Source organism: Bos indicus, chromosome 9 (assembly GCF_029378745.1).
Source record: "Bos indicus isolate NIAB-ARS_2022 breed Sahiwal x Tharparkar chromosome 9, NIAB-ARS_B.indTharparkar_mat_pri_1.0, whole genome shotgun sequence".
In the NCBI taxonomy this organism is placed as follows: domain Eukaryota; kingdom Metazoa; phylum Chordata; class Mammalia; order Artiodactyla; family Bovidae; genus Bos; species Bos indicus.
The window spans coordinates 24,102,615-24,122,270 of NC_091768.1; the positions used below are offsets into that span (position 1 = coordinate 24,102,615).

Genomic DNA, 19,656 nt, shown 5'->3' on the forward strand with positions numbered 1-19,656 from the left:
CTGCAGTTCATGGAGTCACAAAGAGTTGGACACGACCTGGTGACTGAACAACAACAGCAACAAAAGATCAGAAAGACTTGGGTCAAGGCCTGATTTTGCTACTTACCAAGCAGTGACTTTAGACTAGTGTTTCTCAAACTTTATCATGCATCAGAATCACCTGGAGAGCTGGCTAAACCATGACTCACTGGTCCCCATCTCTTGACTTTCTGATTCAGTAGCTCTGGGATGGGTCCTGAGAATTTACACAAATAACAAGTTTCCAAGTGACACTGATGATGTTACTGTGGGGACCATACTTGGAGAACCACTGCTTTAAATAATCTAATTAACCTCTCTCAGCTTTATTTTTACCATCTATGTTTGTGCTAAGATGCTTCAGTCATACAACGATTCTGGGTTGCACGACTCTGCAACCCTATGAACCGTAGCCTGCCAGGCTCCTCTGTCCAGGGATTCTCCAAGCAAGAATACTGGAGTGGGTTGCTCTCCAGGGGATCTTCTCAACCCAGGGACTGAACCCATATCTCATAGTCTCCTGCATTGGCAGGCAAGTTCTTTACCACTAGTGCCACCTGGGAAGCCCCTTATCATTTACAAAGTGAACTTAAAAAAAATTGTGTTTGATATGAATAGTACTCAATGCCAGTTAATATTGCTTCTGCATTATCATTGCTTTCACCACACTATTAAATTGCAGACTGAACAGACCATTTGTTAAGTAAATCAGGAAAATCATAATGAGCAGAAACTGTGTTAGTGTTACTATCGTACTGCTTCCCTGGTGGCTCAGAGGTTAAGCGTCTGCCTCCAGTGTGGGAGACCTGGTTTCGATCCCTGGGTCGGGAAGATCCCCTGGAGAAGGAAATGGTAACCCACTCCACTATTCTTGCCTGGAGAATCCCATGGACAGAGAAGCCTGGTAGTCGCAAAGAGTCGGACATGACTGAGCGACTTCACTTTCACTTTCATGAAGTACATTAGCAAGCACTAGATAAACATATAATGGAATAAATTCAAAGTAAGAGCATTCCATAAATATTTAATAAAATGAACTTAGGCATGTCTTCATAGATAGCCCCTGTACAGATGGTTCCACGAGTCCCTAGTGATGGCTTACTGTATTCCTGGTTTTCTTGAGACAGTTTTTGCTGCTTCATTCCTAAATCACTTTTGGTTATGGTGAATCAGTCCCCACAGCTTCTAAGAAAATTATACAAGCAACATGGAGAATTTCTGTAAAAGAGAAATAAGTAACCACGTAGACTATTCATTTGGCTCTGTAGTTACCATTTTATACTGAATGAAAGCAGTTGCAACCTGAACATATGCCTGTGTTTAACACTGGAAATGGGTTAGAAATTAGCATGTGAGGAATTTAATTTGCAGTTCTTGGCAAATTCATGAAGCCTGTTCTTTTGAAAAACCGAGCCTGCCTTTACTGTCAGCCTGTACCGCCATCCTCCTCTTTGACCTCAGAATCTCATATTTCACATTCACTCATTAGTTCAGCAAATATTTCGTTTCAACATCTGCTCTGTGGCAACCATTATTCTCATGGTGGAGATGCCACACTGAGACAAAGTCCTTTCTTTACAGAACCTAAATCATGGCATTTGCCAACTTGCACTAAATTGTTTGCATTTGTATCTCTGTCTTCCTCGCCAGGTTGTGAACTTACTGATGGTCGGTACATTATATGTTTGATCCTTGTGTGTCCAGCTCAATATTTGGTACATGATAGATTTTCATACATATGGATTCTTACTCATACAGAATGACTTTACTTTACTGGTGGTGAGAAATAGAACCGAGCACCAGAGATCAAACACTGCTGGTCTCAGAGGATTTGGCACTCAATGTGTATTTTTTTTGACCTGCGAAGTGTTGTTTGTTTGAATTTCAGTTAAGTAAAACGTGGAAGATTTTACATAACTATCCAAATCTCCAGCTTCTTTTGAAAAAGCCTACATTTCTAATTCCTTCTCATCATCCTGCTCCTTTAGAAAAAGCATGATGCCTCCATTTCACTGTAACCCCTACCACTCCCAACTGTATTACACGTGTGTAAGTGTGTACACGGACATGTGTATCATATTTGTTTACATGAGTGAGTGATTAGGAAAGAGCAAGATTCTTCAAATTCTATATAAATCTACTGAGAGTTGGTCTTGATAATCTTATAACAACCTTAAGTCCAACCAGAAATAATACTTTCTTCTTTTTTTTTTCTTCCATGATGTAGAATGATAACAAGGATTTGCTTTCATTTGCAATATAAGTATATTAAGTTATTGATCTAAATTTCCTCCAAGTTGCTTTTCTGCATCGTTACAGTAGTTTTCCTCTATTTCTCAGTTCAACATGATAATTGCCAGCTATCCTTCTATTGTGATATATATTCCCATCCAAAGTAAGATATATATGGTTTGGATTTTTTCCCTCTCTTACGATTATTGAACTTTTTATTTGGCTTTTTTTTTTTTTTAATCATAGGAGATTAGAACTCTTAAAACTAAAATTGAATTTAAATTGTAGTTTATCAAACTAAACCTATTCATGCTTTGTTTCAGCTATCTTTAAAGAGAAGAGGAAGCAAAGATTTGCCAAAATCTGAAAAAAAGGCTCAGCAGACTCCCACAGAGGTATGTGGAAATAAAATTTCAACTAGTACATCAAACACCTCTAAATGTACATAATGATAAGCTACATCTATATGTAGACATATAGGGCTTCTCTGGGCTTCCCTGTACCAGGGCTTCCCTGGTAGCTCAGATGGTAAAGCTTCTGCCTGCAATGCAGAAGACCTGGGTTCGAACCCTGGGTTGGGAAGATCTTCTGGAGAAGGAAATGGCAACCCACTCCAGTACTCTTGCCTGGAAAATTCCATGGACGGAAGAGCCTGGTAGGCTACAGTACATGGGGTCATGACAAGTCGGACACGACTGAGCGACTTCACTTCATATATAGACATATTAACGAGACATACTTGTGTAAAACAGAATTACATTATGTGTATCCATTATGTAGCTATAAATGCAGGAGGCAATATAAAACATTCAGTATCTTTGCTTAAAAAACTACCACTAACATTCCTGTTACTATTGCTTCTGTATTGTAATCACATAGCAAAATGTCTTTAGTCCTTTATGCGTTGCTGCATTTAAGAACTGTACCCATGGTGCTAATCTTGTTCACCCATAATTAATAAGGACATTAGAATAGCTGTTCCTATAGTATCAGGAGAGGAGAAAGAAAGGAATGCTGTAGGAAAGATGGCAGAGGGAAAAGAGAGACTCATGATGGTTTTGGAGAGTCCCAGAATGAAGTAATTCTCTCTACCATGATTGGGGGAGCCAAGAAAAGAAATGAAAGAATAAAAATAAAACTTAAAACATGTCCTCAACATGGGCATGTTAAGAACCTAGAACAGCTACAGTAAAGACTAGCTTTATGGTGAGCAGAGGTGCTGGTGGATGTAATAAAGGAGATTTTAAAACAGAAGACGAGATATTTAGGGTCAGCTATGACATTGCTATGCTATGCTAAGTCACTTCAGTCGTGTCTGACTCTGTGTGACCCCATAGACGGCAGCCCGCCAGGCTCCCCCGTCCCTGGGATTCTCCAGGCAAGAACACTGGAGTGGGTTGCCATTTCCTTCTCCAATGCATGAAAGTGAAAAGTGAAAGTGAAGGCACTCAGTCGTGTCTGACTCTTAGCGACCCCATGGACTGCAGCCCACCAGGCTCCTCCGTCCCTGGGATTTTCCAAGCAAGAGTACTGGAGTGGGGTGCCATTGCCTTCTCCGAGCTATGACATTATGGCTCGCTAAAATTACTTGGTTAAATATTTATTCTTAAAGATGTAAATTGGGATCTATAATACTATAGCATATGTTTTTTTTTTTTTTTCATTCTTACAAGGTATTTTCTCATTTGGTAATAATTTTAACTAAAGCAATGTTTAAATATTCAAATTTGAAAAAGTTGATCTCATTCTTTTTTAAAAGCATAACATAGTAATTGTTAAGTTTCCTGTTCTCTCTCTGCCCTCTCTGTTCATTTTCCCCTTGGTACTGACATGAACATTTATAGGCCTCAGCAGTTCTAGAATCCCAAGTCTTCTACCAAAGTCGTCTCCCTTTTGTAACTGTCTTGTGCATGCATGCTAAGTTGCTTAAGTTGTGTCCAGCTCTTTGCAAACCCATGGACTATAGCCAATAAGCTGCTCTGTCTATGGGGTTTCCCTGGCAGGAATACTTGAGTAGGTAGCCATTCCCTTCTCCAGGGGATCTTTCCCACCCAGGGATCAAACCCAGGTCTCCTGCATTGCAGGTGGATTCTTTACAATCTGTACCTGTCTCATCCTCCCTTAATAAGTTCATATATGCTCTGTCACCACAACTCTCTAACTCTGTCTTGCCATAATTTTATCCATCAATTTTCTTCCCCAACCTCATTTAGGGAGAAGGTGCTTTATACTCCTTGCTTTAAAGTCTTAAGTCAGCTTAACCAACAGTTTATTTTTTTTAACTTCAGTTCAGTTCGGTTCAGTTCAGTTTTAACTTATGTTTGTCCTATTCTTATACTTCCCGTGTTAAAGTTTATTTATTCTTTTCACCCATATTCTCTAATCCAGGAATCCTTAAGTGCTTGTTCCTGGCTCTGTGGACCCCCACTCCATGTGCATGTAGGCACTTTTCTCCAAAAGACACATGCAGCTTTCATTAGCTTTTCAGTGGGACCTGGGGCCTGCATTGCAGGCAGGTTCTTTACCCTCTGAGCCACCAGGGAAGCCCCCATACTGTAGCCAGGGACCATCTTATTCAGCTTGTGCTCATCAGTGTCTAAAGTCTGGCACTCTGGAGTAGGATCAATACACACTTTTGAATCTTCCATGTACCCCTTTTCTAGATGAGCCATATGAAATTGCCAATATACTGTTGATTCTGACCTACACAAATGGCTATTTCATATGGTTCAACCTGCTACTATTGTATAGCTTTGTATTTCATTTTGTTCACTTTCTTTTACGTATTCCCCACATATTCCTCCAGTGGCACAGTGACTTTATATACTGAGAAATGGTCTTGCAGAACAGTTAAAAACAGTAACTTTAGGACTGGGTTGCCTACATGGAAATCTCTGCCATATACCAGCTACATGACCTTAGACAAGTTACTTATTCTTTCTATGCCTGTGTTTCCTCATCCTTAAAATGGGGTCATAATAGAGAGTTGTTGCACAGATTAAATGAGTTGTTGTTGTTGTTGTTCAGTCACTCAGTTGTGTCTGACTCTTTGCGACCCCATGGATTATGCAGCACACCAGGCTTCCCTGTCCTTCGTTATCTCTCAGAGTTTGCTCAAACTCATGTCCATTGAGTTAGTGATGCCATCCAACCATCTCATCCTCTGTCGTCCCCTTCTCCTCATGCCCTCAGCCTTTCCCAGCATCAAGGTCTTTTCCAATTAGTTAATTTATTAGAGTGCAGTTTAGCTCTAGAAATGGCTAAGTTAAAGTTAAGTTCAGCTCTCTTCTTTGGGCCCTCATCATCTTAATGTTCCCCTTCCTCTTATGGTTATATCTTCTTAAGAGTGAGTCTTTACCATACACACACAAAAAAGATAACTTGCTTTGCATCTCAAAGCATTGTAATGTTTCTTGACTGCCATTAGTTGTGGAAAATAGGAGCAAACATTTCTGATCAGTTACATTTCAACCAGGCACTTTCCATACAATCTCTGATTTACTGATTCACATTTACGTATGGGATTTCCCTGCCCAGTTCCAAATGGTGCCTACAATACTTGGGTTACAGGATGAGGATACAAGGTACCTTGACATACAGGATTCTGACATACAGAATGCAAGGCACATTGACATACAGGATTCATGACTTTGCTACATGGAATACATGTCCAGCTCATAACATACTTCTAATGTTTTCATTGCATGAAATGGAATGAAAGAATGGACAGGAGAGCTTACATATACACAAATGAGATATCCTCCTCTTTTATATTTGCTTGTCATTCTATTCTAATCTATGACTTATATATTAAACTGTGTTGCTGTTTTAGTTAGATTCAAACTGCAGTGTTATGTGAACATTTTTTTTTACTAGCAGCTAAAGGCCTTCCTTGCAGTCAAGGACTTTGACAGAACATGGAGCCTAGCTGGTTTCCCCATCTCACCTACTCTTACTTCCTGACAGAATCTAGTCTAGATAAAAGCATATTCGGCATGCATATTGTTGGTCACCTTTCTCTTCAAGCATTATTTCCAATTCTTGGCTTTAATGACTTTGTCCTGCTCCGGGCTCCAACTTTTGATCATTTCTTTTCAGTCTCCCTTTCTTTTCTTCTCCCCTTTGATTGCCTCTGAAGCCATTGCAATAGCCTCAGCCATCACCTCTGTGCATCTCATCCTCATGTCCTCCTCTCTGGGCCCAAGCTGTCTCTGGGTCCAGGGCTGTAATCTTGCTAATCATGGGCCAGAGATTCCCACTGATAGATGTTTCTACTGGGTATCCCTCTGTGGACACACCTCAAAGGCAACATTTTAATATACTTAAACCTATATTCTTCCCCTAAAAGCTGATCCTCTTTGTTCAGTCTCTGTTCCTGTTATTGGCAACACAATTCATCAAGACACCTAAGCTCAAAAACATCAGGGTTATCTTTGACTCTTCTGCTGATGTGATATTAGACACTGTGATATGTCCTTAGGCTTGTGCCTCAGATGGTAAAGAGTCCACCTGCAATGCAGAAGACCCGGGTTCAACACCTGGGTTGGGAAGATCCCCTGGAGGAGGGCTTGGCAATCGACTTCAATATTCTTGCCTGGAGACTCTCATGGACAGAGGAGCCTAGGGGGCTACAGTCCATGGGATTGCATAGAGTCGGACATGACTGAGTAACTAACACACACAATATGTCCTTGGTTTCATTCTCACTGAATTAGTCCAGGGGACCCCCACACATAGTCTCTTACAAGGCAGCTTCTTTCTTTCCTGGTGAAATGGATTTTCATATCTAATCTTCCTGTGACATATATTCTTAACCCCTTTCTCTCACTGTGCTCCTGGGGTTCTCTCATCTCTCTGGGCTTCTCTCCTTTCTTGTGAACCCCTTCTAGAGGAAAGCATACAAGCCAACACATCTGATTTTGTTATTTTAACTCATTGTCCTACTTTTTTCCTCTTGCACATCGTTTCTAGAGGCATCATGTGCAGTGGAAAAACATGATTTTGAGAATCAGTCTGAATACAGATGTGCTCTGTCACATTAACTTGGGCTCTTCTGTGAAGCTGCCCTATCTATAAAGTAGATTTTGTATATCAGCTTCCTCGTGGGGCTAGTATGAAGATGTAATGATATAAAGAATGTAACATTAAGGCTCTGCACATTCAGCAGCTCTCAGACCTTCATACTAATTCTCATTAGTGGATGGGAGCATAAGAGCCCCGTGCCCCACTCTCCCTCTCTTCCATCTGGAAAGCTCTGGGCTGTATTTACTGAGCATCCCTGGCAGAAGCTCGTTATTCTCCTCACCTTCACCTTCCGTGGTTGCTACATTTTTACCAGAATTCACCTCAAACACAGCTGACTCAGTGCTGGAAAAGAAAGGCATTTTTATTCCCATTTTTTGAAATAAAGAAACCAAAGTCACATGATATGCCCAAAGTTCCTGCTTAAAAGAGAATTTGGGGAAATCGTCCTTGGGAAATATGTCCTTGAACATTATAATGTGCTTTTATATTGGCTCTCAGAGAAAGAGTTGATTTCCATTTTTCTGTTTGTAATTTTCCATTTAGTTAATGATTAGGGTTTGAAGGGTGCCTACAAATGTGTGAGAAGAACTTCTATAGCAGCAGTCCCCAACCTTCTTGGCACCAGGGACCAGTTTTCATGAAAAGTGAAAGTGAAAGTCACTCGATCGTGTCTGACTCTTTGAGACCCCATGGAATTCTCCAGGCCAGAATACTGCAGTGGGTAGCCTTTCCCTTCTCCAGGGGATCTTCCCAACCCAGGGGTAGAACCCAGGTCTCCCACATTGCAGGTGGATTCTTTACCATCTGAGCCACAAGGGAAGCCCAAGAATACTGGAGTGGGTAGCATATCCCTTCTCCAGCAGATCTTCCTGACCCAGGAATCGAACCAGGTGTCCTGCATTGCAGGCAGATTCTTTACCAACTGAGCTATCAGGGAAACCAGTTTTCATGGAAGACAGTTTTTTCCACAGACAAGGGCATAGTGGGCGAGGATGATTTCAGGATGATTCAAGTGCATAACATTTATTGGACTTTATTTCTATTATTATTACATCAGCTCCACCTCAGATAATCAAGCATTAGATCCCAGAGGTTGGGGACCCCTGTTCTGTAGGATCTACTCCACCATTCTTTCATCAGGCAGAACCAGTTCTAGCCATTTCAGACTTATGGGAATACATCCCATTTTAAAAGAGACACGTGTACCCCAATGTTCATCGCAGCACTGTTTATAATAGCCAGGACATGGAAGCAACCTAGATGTCCATCAGCAGATGAATGGATAAGAAAGCTATGGTACATATACACAATGGAGTATTACTCAGCCATTAAAAAGAATACATTTGAATCAGTTCTAATAAGGTGGATGAAACTGGAGCCTATTATACAGAGTGAAGTAAGCCAGAAGGAAAAACACCAATACAGTATACTAACGCATATATATGGAATTTAGAAAGATGTAACAATAACCCTGTGTACGAGACAGCAAAAGAGACACTGATGTATAGAACAGTCTTATGGACTCTGTGGGAGAGGGAGAGGGTGGGAAGATTTGGGAGAATGGCATTGAAACATGTAAAATATCATGTAAGAAACGAGTCGCCAGTCCAGGTTCAATGCACAATACTGGATGCTTGGGGCTGGTGCACTGGGACGACCCAGAGGGATGGTGTGGGGAGGGAGGAGGGAGGAGGGTTCAGGATGGGGAACACATGTATACCTGTGGCGGATTCATTTTGATATTTGGCAAAACTAATACAATTATGTAAAGTTTAAAAATAAAATAAAATTAAAGCAAAAAATAAATAAATAAAAGTGATCTAGGTGGAACCAGTTTCTTCTTGGATGGACCATTCCTGTGTTAAACTTTACCTATTTTAAAGGCTGTAAAAACAATTCTCCCTTGAATAAAGATGGAGGATAGATTATTTTCTGTATGGCTCTGTGATCATGTGCCTAACTGAGCCTTAATGTCAGAACTGAATTCAAATTTCACCTTGGTCCTCTGCTACTTAATAGCTGTGTAACCTTGAACAATTTGTTGAACATCTTTAAACCAGTTCTTGTAATACCTACTACTAAATTTACTCTACACATTAAATTAGGTCATATATATTGAGAACTTTATAGACTCTGGCTAAGAGTCAGAGCTCAATAAATGGCAGGGAGTGCATACCAACCACATCTTCCTTCCAGGGAATGTTTTTCCTATTTACTACATTCCGGGGAATTCAAACTGCAAGAAAAACAAAACAAAGTGAACACTGTTGAAAATGACAGTCAAAACCAGTGATATGCACTGGGAACATATAATTTTGTGAATAGTGATGACCACAGTTTTTCTCTTCTTATATTCCCTTCTCTTTTTGTTTTCAGGATATAATGTTGTCCTGATCTTTTATTTGCCAAAGAATTTAAATGATTTGGAGAAAACATACAGCATCTATGTCTCTGTCTCTCCCTCTGTCTCATTAAATCTTAAATTACAAGGGAATGATTTCCGCAGGTGTCCCTTTTTGGTTGTTTTCTTTCTTTACATGAAAAATGAGCTCCTATCCCCTTCCTTTTCTTTTTCCCAATTGAGGAGGACAATGAAGATCTGAAATGCCAGCTGCAGTTCGTGAAGGAAGAAGCCGCTCTGATGAGAAAGAAAATGGCCAAGATTGACAAAGAAAAGGACAGATTCGAACACGAGCTCCAGAAGTACCGATCCTTTTACGGGGATCTGGACAGTCCTTTGCCCAAAGGAGAAGCCGGGGGCCCGCCCAGCACCAGAGAAGCCGAGCTCAAGCTGCGGCTGAGGCTGGTGGAGGAAGAAGCCAACATCCTGGGCAGAAAGATCGTCGAACTGGAAGTGGAGAACCGAGGCCTGAAGGCGGAACTGGACGACCTGCGGGGCGACGACTTCAACGGCTCGGCCAACCCCCTGATGAGGGAGCAGAGCGAATCCCTGTCGGAGCTGCGGCAGCACCTGCAGCTGGTGGAGGATGAGACGGAGCTGCTGCGTAGGAACGTGGCTGACCTCGAAGAGCAAAACAAGCGCATCACGGCGGAGCTCAACAAGTACAAATACAAGTCGGGGGGCCACGAGAGCGCGCGGCACCACGACAGCGCCAAGACCGAGGCCCTGCAGGAGGAGCTGAAGGCGGCGCGCCTGCAAATCAACGAGCTCAGCGGCAAGGTCATGCAGCTGCAGTACGAGAACCGCGTGCTCATGTCCAACATGCAGCGCTACGACCTGGCCTCGCACCTGGGCATCCGCGGCAGCCCGCGTGACAGCGACGCCGAGAGCGACGCGGGCAAAAAGGAGAGTGATGACGACTCACGGCCGCCGCATCGCAAGCGAGAAGGGCCTATCGGCGGCGAGAGCGACTCGGAGGAGGTGCGCAACATCCGCTGCCTCACGCCCACCCGCTCCTTCTACCCCGCGCCGCCGCCGGGGCCCTGGCCCAAGAGCTTCTCTGACCGGCAGCAGATGAAGGACATCCGCTCGGAGGCCGAGCGCCTGGGCAAGACCATCGACCGCCTCATCGCCGACACCAGCACCATCATCACCGAGGCGCGCATCTATGTGGCCAACGGGGACCTGTTCGGACTCATGGACGAGGAGGACGACGGCAGCCGCATCCGCGAGCACGAGCTGCTCTACCGCATCAACGCGCAGATGAAGGCCTTCCGCAAGGAGCTGCAGACCTTCATCGACCGCCTCGAGGTGCCCAAGTCCGCCGACGACCCCGGCGCCGAGGAGCCCATATCCGTGAGTCAGGTACAGTTCTGCCTATTGCGAGCCACGGCGCTGGCGAGGCTGGTCCGCGGAGCCGCGGTCCCCGGAGGGGCGACTCCGCGCACCCACCTCCATGCCCCGCTTTAGGGAAACCCCAGCTCAGAGCCTCTCTGGGCTTGGAAGCTCCACGGCGCACTTGTTCTTTCACCCTGTCCTTCTTCAGGCCTGAGGTTTTCGTCATCCAATCGCTAAGTTAATTGTTCCCTCTCTGATCTGTTTCAGAGAGAGATATACCCACCTCTCCCTTCCCCCAGTTTTTGTGTAAAGATGAAAGGATTTCTAAGATACATTATTATTGAAGGTCGACATTTTCAGTATTAACTCTACTGATTCTAATAGATTTTGCCGCAGGAAGATCCCGAATAGAAATCTTCAATTGCCGGCTTGTGGTTTTCTAGCCGAGATTCAAATTAAGCCTAACATACTTTTAAATCACTAAATGATCAGTATTGATGCATCACTGCTGGTGGTGGTGGCGGTTGTTGAGTCGCTCAGTCGTGTCCGACTCTATGTGATCCCGTGGACTGTAGCCCACCTGGCTCCTCTGTCCATGGGATTTCCCAGGCAAGAATACTGGAGTGGGGTGCCATTTCCTTCTCCAGGGGATCTTCCCAATCCAGGGATCGAACCGGTATCTCTTGCATTGGCAGGCGGATTCTTTACCGCTGAGCCACCAGGGAACCAGCTAAAGAGAGATGCTTTTGTGTCTGGAGCCCTCCCTACAAGAGGAGCAGATAGAAGCCGCTGTTGTACCTACCACCAGTCAAAGTAACATGATATTTATTTCTAGAGAAAATCACTGTCCGTTCTATAGAAGACCCTCAGGCTGGGGAAGGAGTGTTACACTTTAGCCTCAAGGCAACACTAACTCAGAGAAATAGTAATAACTATTCCCGAACAGGGAAAACCAGCATTTTTCCTTCATCCTAATTGTAGAGGCACATCTGATGAATTGGACTGATCTCCTCTAGCCAGGTATGGTGGCCAAAAACCAATGCATTTTGTCAGAGTTAACCACATAAAAGAGAGTTTACAAAACAAACAGGCAGTACTACCCTTCTGGCAAGCCTGGTATCTTGTATCCATTGGAGAACCCACAGAAGAGCAACAGCATGCATGGCTTTTAAGGCACGCAAGAGGTTTACATCTAAAAATCAGTTTATACACAGAAGCATGATATTAGATTAACTGCCTGTTAGTCACAACTAGAAAAATCCCAACCCTATTGCTTATTTATCTTGCATGCTGCTTTGCTTTGCTATTAAAAAAAATAAAAAGTTTTATGATAAAACTTGTTGAATTTTGAAATGTTAATGATTTTTTTCTCTATGTATTATGTCAAATAGTTGGTTTTTAATTTCCTTGTTGCAGATTTTGAATACTTTGCGCATGTGTTTTTTCAATGATACTCTCAGAAAGAAATAGCAATCAGAGTAAGAGAAAGTATGTATATAACAGTAGGCTTTCAGACTTTGTAAGTATATATGAGGGAGGGGTCTTTATTTTAAGTTGAATGGATATGTAGATTAGTTGATATAAACTTAAGTTTTAAAAATTATTATTAATTAATTCTTCTTTTTGTCTTTGCATTTACCTTCCCAGATGTTCCAGCCTATCATTTTACTTATTCTCATTCTTGTATTATTTTCATCACTTTCTTACACAACAATATTTAAACTTGTCTTCCTTTTTACACTGTTTTTTGTACTGTAAACCTTTCATCGTTTACCATTCATTGTAGTATTTCAGTTTGTTTGTTTTGTTCACCCTTCAAGACAAGAAGTAAAAGAAGTATAATTTCTGTAGTAACCAATGCTATAAAAACACTGAAGACTGCTTATTTCTTTAAAAAGACGCATCTTCCCACTACCAAATTCAGTAAGAAGCCTGAGCATTAAATATTTCAGGTAAGGGTGGAAGTACAACTTCTCTTTTTATAAATCATTTTCATTTTTACTACTTTCTTTTACATTTTGATTTGTACTCTTCTTAAATCACTGTAAGAATGACTGTGAACATTTCCCAAGTCTCTCAATTATTTCTCAGTATTTGACTATTATGATAATTCAAAATCTGGACATTCACAAGTTGGTCACATCTTAGAAAATGTATAGATTTATAAAGTGCTTTTGCTAAATTGCATCAGATTAACAAAATAACTTTGATAACCAATAAGTATCAGCAAAAATTATGGTGAAGAAATAAAATGTGACCATCATGGAAACTAAACAAGTCATTGTGATGCTGATGGTGTTTTGTCTACGTGTTTGGAAGCATGAGACTGGATTAGTTAGTTCATTGAGAAGGAAATTATCTTTGTCCTCTGCATTTGACCAGTTTCAACCATTCGGACCAAACCAACCATATCTGTGTTTACTTATTATGTGCGTGTGTGCTCAGTCACTTCAGTCGTCTCCAACTCTTTGCGACTCCTGGGACTGTAGCTCACCAGGCTCCTCTGTCCATGGGATTCTCCAAGCAAGCACACTGGAGTGGGTTGCCATGCTGTCCTCCAGGGGATATTCCCAACCTAGGGATCGAACCCACATGTCCTGCATCTTCTGCGTCGAAGGTGGATTCATTATTGCTGAGCCCCCAGGGAAACCTTTTTACCTGTTATACTTGGAGCTGTATGTTGCTAATCAGGTTTGTTGCCTGGCATCCTGTCCTCTGTAATAGGTTACCATGTAGGACTGCTTCTGGAGCAGGAAATATGCTAGAAATTCAGTATATGAAGTATTTTGAGTAGGGAAAAAATAGTAAATCAGTAGAATTTCATGAAATCACAGTCCAAAGCCAGTAGCATAGTTCCAGTGGGAGTTGCTCTGTAGACAATTTTACTTTGGTGAATCTCAGCACTGCCCTTTCTCCTCCTACCTAAAGTGGTTTGGATAGGTTTCCTGTAGCCAAAAGGTCTTATGCTGTCCATCTCACTGGCAATTTACAGAGTATAAAACTGGACTCAGTCATGTTGAGTCATGCTGATTGAGTGATTGAGAACACTAACTGACGTTACCTACTTAGAAATACTGCTGAGTTGGTGGATAGATATGAAAATCTGTAACAAAATGAAGTATCTTGCCCCAGGCATAAAGAATGATATATGGAAAATCTTTGCTCCAGTACAGAAGTTGGTGCAGGCCACAGTCTTTTGAGTCCTCATCCCTCGGCATGTAAATTTCCCTTTTAGTGTTAATTTAGTAAAAACTACATAATAATTAAAAATTGAGTTTATAATGTGCTTAGTTCCTCAGTTGTGTCCGACTCTTTGCAACCCGGTGGAGTGTAGCCCCCCAGGCTCCTCTGTCCATGGAATTCTCTAGGCAAGAATACTGGAGTGGGTTGCCATGTCCTCCTGCAGGGGATCTTCCCCACCCAGGGATCGAACCTAGGTCTCCCACATTGCAGGTGGATTGTTTACCGTCTGAGCCATCAGGGATACCTACTCTTAATGTACCTGATTTTTAATTTAGTTTTAGTTTTTGCTTTGTTTTGGAGAAAAAAGAGACTGGGAGTTAGGAGTGGTTAACCAACAGTTAGAATCTGTCAGTACATACTTCCCAGCTTTTCATCTTAAGATTTCAAGTGGTTAGATAGAGCTTCATGACAAGAACAAATGAAATAGCATAAATGCTATAGTTAATCAATTATACAAATGTCACTTTAAAAAATATTTCATCTCCAGGAAAGAAGCCACTTTGAAAATAAAAAATTAATTAAAAATCAGAATTTGACTGTTAGAACCTTGATTAACCCCCAGATTGCCATCCTGGGGGCTTCCCAGGTGGCTTAGATGGAAAAGAATCTGCCTGCAATGCAGGACACCCGGGTTTAATCCCCAGACCAGGAAGATCCCCTGGAGAAGGGAATGGCTACCCACTTGAGTATTCTTGCCTGGAGAATTCCATGGACAGAGGAGCCTGCCGGGTTACAATCCATGGGGTCGTACTACTGAGCAACTTTCACTTTTGCTGTCTCAGAGGAATCATTTTGGCAATGAAAGTGGAGCTGAAAGTAAATGTTTGAGGCAGAAATTTAAATGAAATGCTTATTGCCTTTGGACTGGAATACAGTCAGCTAAGCAATGACTCTCTCATCTACCTATGAGGCATTTGGTAGTTATTGGAGGTGTTTCAGGTTCCAGTCACGGTGACTGAAAGGTCTACTGGCATTTAGAGGAAAAGGGCCAGAACTTCAAATATGTGTCATCCCCAGATTCCTAGCTTTGTTCCTATGAGGAAGCATGGTGTGCAGTGCACGTGTTCACTTCAGAAATGTTATAGATATTCAGTACCCTGTGTGGCTTTAAGAAACTGGCTTTGGAATTGAAATTATCTTTACCACGAGGAGAACCAAAAACTAAATATTTACATAAGTGGTTTTCAATCCTAGCTGCACATCAGAATTCCTGGCTTGTTTTTAGAATTGAGATGCTACTTTACATTAATTGAAATCCAATACATGAACCCAAGCAGATATATATATATATATATATATATATATATATATAAACTCCCAAGAACCACTTCTTTAGATGTTTGAATTATTAAAATATGCATATAAGGTATATACAACATATATACCAATGTCACAGCAAACTGTGTGATACTATCATTGGTTGTCTAGATTTTAGTAGACCTTAAAATTCCAAGCATTCATTGAACATCTGTATCCTCTTTATAGAGCATGTCTACCTTTGTCATATGGCCTTTGCCAGAGACCTGTAATGACAAAGCAACTCTGTTTCCATACTGGTAATGGTGTTAGAAAATTCCCCCTTTCATTCGAACAGGTTTTTGAAAGAAACAAAGCTAGAGAAGACAAATCAGAATAATACGTGTCGGAAAGGAGAACCACGATGAATATTGTGTGTGTCAGGGTCACACACACACCTGGAGATAATGGTGCATGTAAACGCTGAATTAAAACCTCAAGATAATCCCCCCCAACACATCATAACAAACCACCACTTTGTTGTTACACAATCATCTCTGCCACAAAGCTTCCCCGTGTGATCCACAGAGAGGATATGGTGTCCCACAAACCCACCAGGGATAACAGATGCCAACTGACTCTAACCTCCAAACCCCAAAGAGAAAGCATACATAAGAGATGTGAGCAAAAAGATAGAGCATGGATCCTTTGTTTATTTAACACACATTTTGAAGTATTGGCTGTGTTAAGTATAGAAGAAATTGAGGTTCAGTTTCTACGTTTTCACAGCTTTCAACTGGCTGATTGACAAGGACAGAGATATAGACAGCTAACTCTGACTTGTATTCTTACCAAAGTGCAAAAAACAGATTTGTGGTTGCAATTTATTCTTTATTGCATACCTGATAGCATGTTAGATTTCCCTAAGAGAACACAGTAAACCCCCTAGGCATTCTTGGATAGAAGAATACAGAAATCAATGCAGGGGTAGGCTTCCCACATGGCGCTGCTGCTGCTGCTGCTAAGTCACTTCAGTCGTGTCCAACTCTGTGCGACCCCATAGACTAGTGGTAAAGAACCCGTCTGCCAATGCAGGAGACTCAAGGGATGTGGGTTTGATCCCTGGGTTGGGAAGATCCCCTGGAGGAGGGCATGGCAACCCACTCCAGTATTCTTGCCTGGAGAATCCCATGGACAGAGGAGCCTTGTGGGCTACAGTCCATAAGGGTCACAAAGAGTCAGACACGACTGAAGAGACTTAGCATGCGTGCAGTATATATATCAACAATATCTTGTGACCTGAACAAGAAAGGAGAGGGTAACCAAGGGAGGTCCAGGCTATCTAAAACATCAGCCTTGTCCTCAGATCTCTTGTGAAGCATTAAATTCTTCCTGGCAACAGTGTTATTAACCTTACCTGTGGATCCCTAAGCTATTGACTTTATAGAAGAATTTCATGAGAAATTTGAACTCCATCCAGGCTCTTTGTATATAAACCTCAGTAAGAAAAAGATGAGGGGAAATAGGACTGACTTGGAGGCTCTTTCCGACTCTGCCCCACCCACTGAAGAACTGATTACCCAGTCTGTGCCTGTGTGTGCACACACATCTTTATACACTGTGATGTACAATGGGAAATGCATCCAGTGTCAGGGAATTCAGGCCTGACTCTATCTCAGGGCACTGCTGGGGGCCAGTAATTGGAAGGTGGTCTCAGCAAATTGCCAGCAGATGGAAGTTAACCTTGTCCCTTTCCGCCTTCTCCTTGGAACATGAGGCTGTTCTGTGAGCACCCAGGATCTAGGGTGAATGTCTTCCTTACACTGCAGTATATAGTCATGGGAAGAAAAGTTAACAGAGATGACTCCCAAGACCTCAGAAAGGAAATCTCTACTATCTCCCTTCCCCTCCCCTTTGATTCTGTTCCTTGCATGGTCTTTGTCATATAAAGCTAGTTCTAAGAGAGCAACATCCAGGCTCCTTTATTCATGAAGAAAACACAGTCCTCCAATTATTGAAACAGGGACTCTTCTCCTATTTGCACATTTGAAAACTGTGCTATTTAAACATCACCCTGAAAATAAATTCCAACAAACAAAAATTCCATTGCTTGCACATTCTTGGGCGTAGGAAGGAGTGTCTTTGGTAATTTGGCTGAGATTTAAGAAAAAAAGAATTCAGTTGGCTATTTTTAAGCAGAACAGGCTCAAACTCAAAACAAGGGAAAATTCAGTGCTGAGCCTGGAATGTGTATTGGCCTGCATTCCCTAGCCTTCATTTCATTCTGTGTGGTAGAGTGGGATACGATTATTTCCTCAGCTGCCAGTGAACTTTGGAATGTCAGTTTGGTCGCTAAGCCTTAACTCTAAATATTCATGTGGTGTTGGTAGCTATATTCTTATAGAACCACAGTTCATTTTCATCTGGCAGTCATGCTTCAGGTCAGATGCTCTAATGTAAAGTCAGGATTGAAAGTGAGAAAAGTTGACACTTTTAGGGGCCATTTTCAAGTACAGCGCTGTTGCAACCTCGCTTGATCAAAGAATAGGAGCAGGAAAGGCAACACTCAACTCTTAAAAACAAGGAAGAATCTCCACCTTTCACTTGCCACTGTCAAACCAGGTGGTGTTGTCTCAAAGGACCTATTCTTATGTTATACCTCAGATGTTTATGTTTAATAAGCTTAAATATGTTGACATTTCCTGATTATTTTATTTCATTGTTACAATTATAAAAGCTTTTTTAGTTCACACTTGTATGAGTTTCTCTATAGCTAAATAGGGTACCATCCACATCCAGCATCTGAAAATAAAATTGTAAGATTTTACGAATTCACAAAATTTACTACACGTGTGTGCTAAGTCACTTCAGTTGTGTGTGACTCTGTGGGACGCTGTGGACGGTACCCCACCAAGCTCCTCTGTCCATGGGATTCTCCATGCAAGAGTACCGGAGTGGGTTGCTATGCCCTCCTCGAGGGGATCTTCCCGACCCAGGGATCGAACCCACGTCTCTTATATCTCCTCTGTTGACAGCCGGGTTCTTTATCACTAGCGCCACCTGAGAAGCCCTAAAATTTACTATACACGTATATAATCAATGGTGTTTAGCAGTTTTTCATCCTTTCAGAAAATATTCATGTAACGCTTTTGACTTGAGGATGAGAATATTTCTTTGAATGTTGTTGAAACCAAATTTCCTGTTGAGGGTTTTTCAAGTTCAGTTCATAATATTTTACTTATTTTGATTGTTTTTCTTTTAAATTATCGATGCATTATTAGATATATTAAATAAATACTCTTAAGTTTTATTTTGTACCAAGATAAATGTCTTGTACCACGGTAAAGGATCTGAAGTATGACTGCGGGCCTCCCTTTCTAAACTCTCATCTCCAGATCCTTTAGCATGGCCTCCTCAAGTCATGATGCCACATTTTCTTTGCACCTGGGTATCAAGACCTCTCACATTAGCCCCTCAAAATCTAGCACCACTCATTCAGTTCCTCTTTCTGACCTTCTGTCTGTCTGTCTGCTCTACAGCCCACAAAGGAAACAGCTTCGTTCCCCAGGCTCTGATCAAAGCTTACCTATATTGATTGTTCTTTCCAGCCCTTTTTGTGTGTTGGCTGTTCTCCTCTTCTTTTAGATGGGTTTGTAATCATGGCAATTGAGTTATCTATTTTCCATTGGTTCCTCTTTACAGTTTCTGGTTCCTTGTTACAGTGCTCTGTGCTTCTATTAATCATCTTTCTTAAATCCTTTAGCATTTTTGTTAACCTCCTTTTTGAACTAGGAGTCAAGTAGACTAGAGAGATGGGTTGTTCTTTTGGAGGATTTCTCGTGTTCTTTTCATTGGTTCTCCTTTTCTGAATGAAGTTGTGACTAGCCAGTAATCGCTTCCTCTGTCAATGGCGTTTTATCAGACAGTTACTTAAAATGTAATGCTGTCACTTAGTGGTGATAAATCTAACATTTCTGGTAGAAGATAAAGGTGGGGTGGAAACACCCTGGGATGGGGCAGGGTGGGGAGAATACGAATTACTGTGTCCTTCAAGTTATTACACCCTCTCAGTGGCCTCTCCGGAGAAGGCAATGGCACCCCACTCCAGTACTCTTGCCTGGAAAATCCCAGGGACGGAGGAGCCTGGAAGGCTGCAGTCCATG

The 19,656-nt window shown here is 41.9% G+C and overlaps 2 protein-coding genes across 3 annotated transcripts in view; both read left to right on the top strand.

Moving 5' to 3' along the window:
• The window catches only part of MTCL3 (MTCL family member 3), a 48,853-nt gene extending 36,078 nt beyond the window's left edge, over nucleotides 1-12,775 (top strand). Inside the window, exons 5-7 of one of the 2 annotated variants that reach the window (XM_070795815.1) lie at nucleotides 2,574-2,645; nucleotides 9,860-11,041; nucleotides 12,662-12,775. In XM_070795815.1, the coding sequence (XP_070651916.1) occupies nucleotides 2,574-2,645; nucleotides 9,860-11,041; nucleotides 12,662-12,772 (1,365 nt within the window). In that variant the 3' untranslated portion in view covers nucleotides 12,773-12,775. The remainder of the gene's footprint in view (nucleotides 1-2,573; nucleotides 2,646-9,859; nucleotides 11,042-12,661) is intronic. The other variant, XM_070795816.1, reaches the window with a different exon arrangement.
• A 61-nt stretch (nucleotides 12,776-12,836) lies between these two features.
• Nucleotides 12,837-19,656, top strand: part of KIAA0408 (KIAA0408 ortholog) — a 31,736-nt gene continuing 24,916 nt past the window's right edge. Inside the window, exon 1 of the mRNA XM_070795817.1 lies at nucleotides 12,837-12,966. The gene's annotated coding sequence lies outside the window, so the exon portion shown is untranslated. The remainder of the gene's footprint in view (nucleotides 12,967-19,656) is intronic.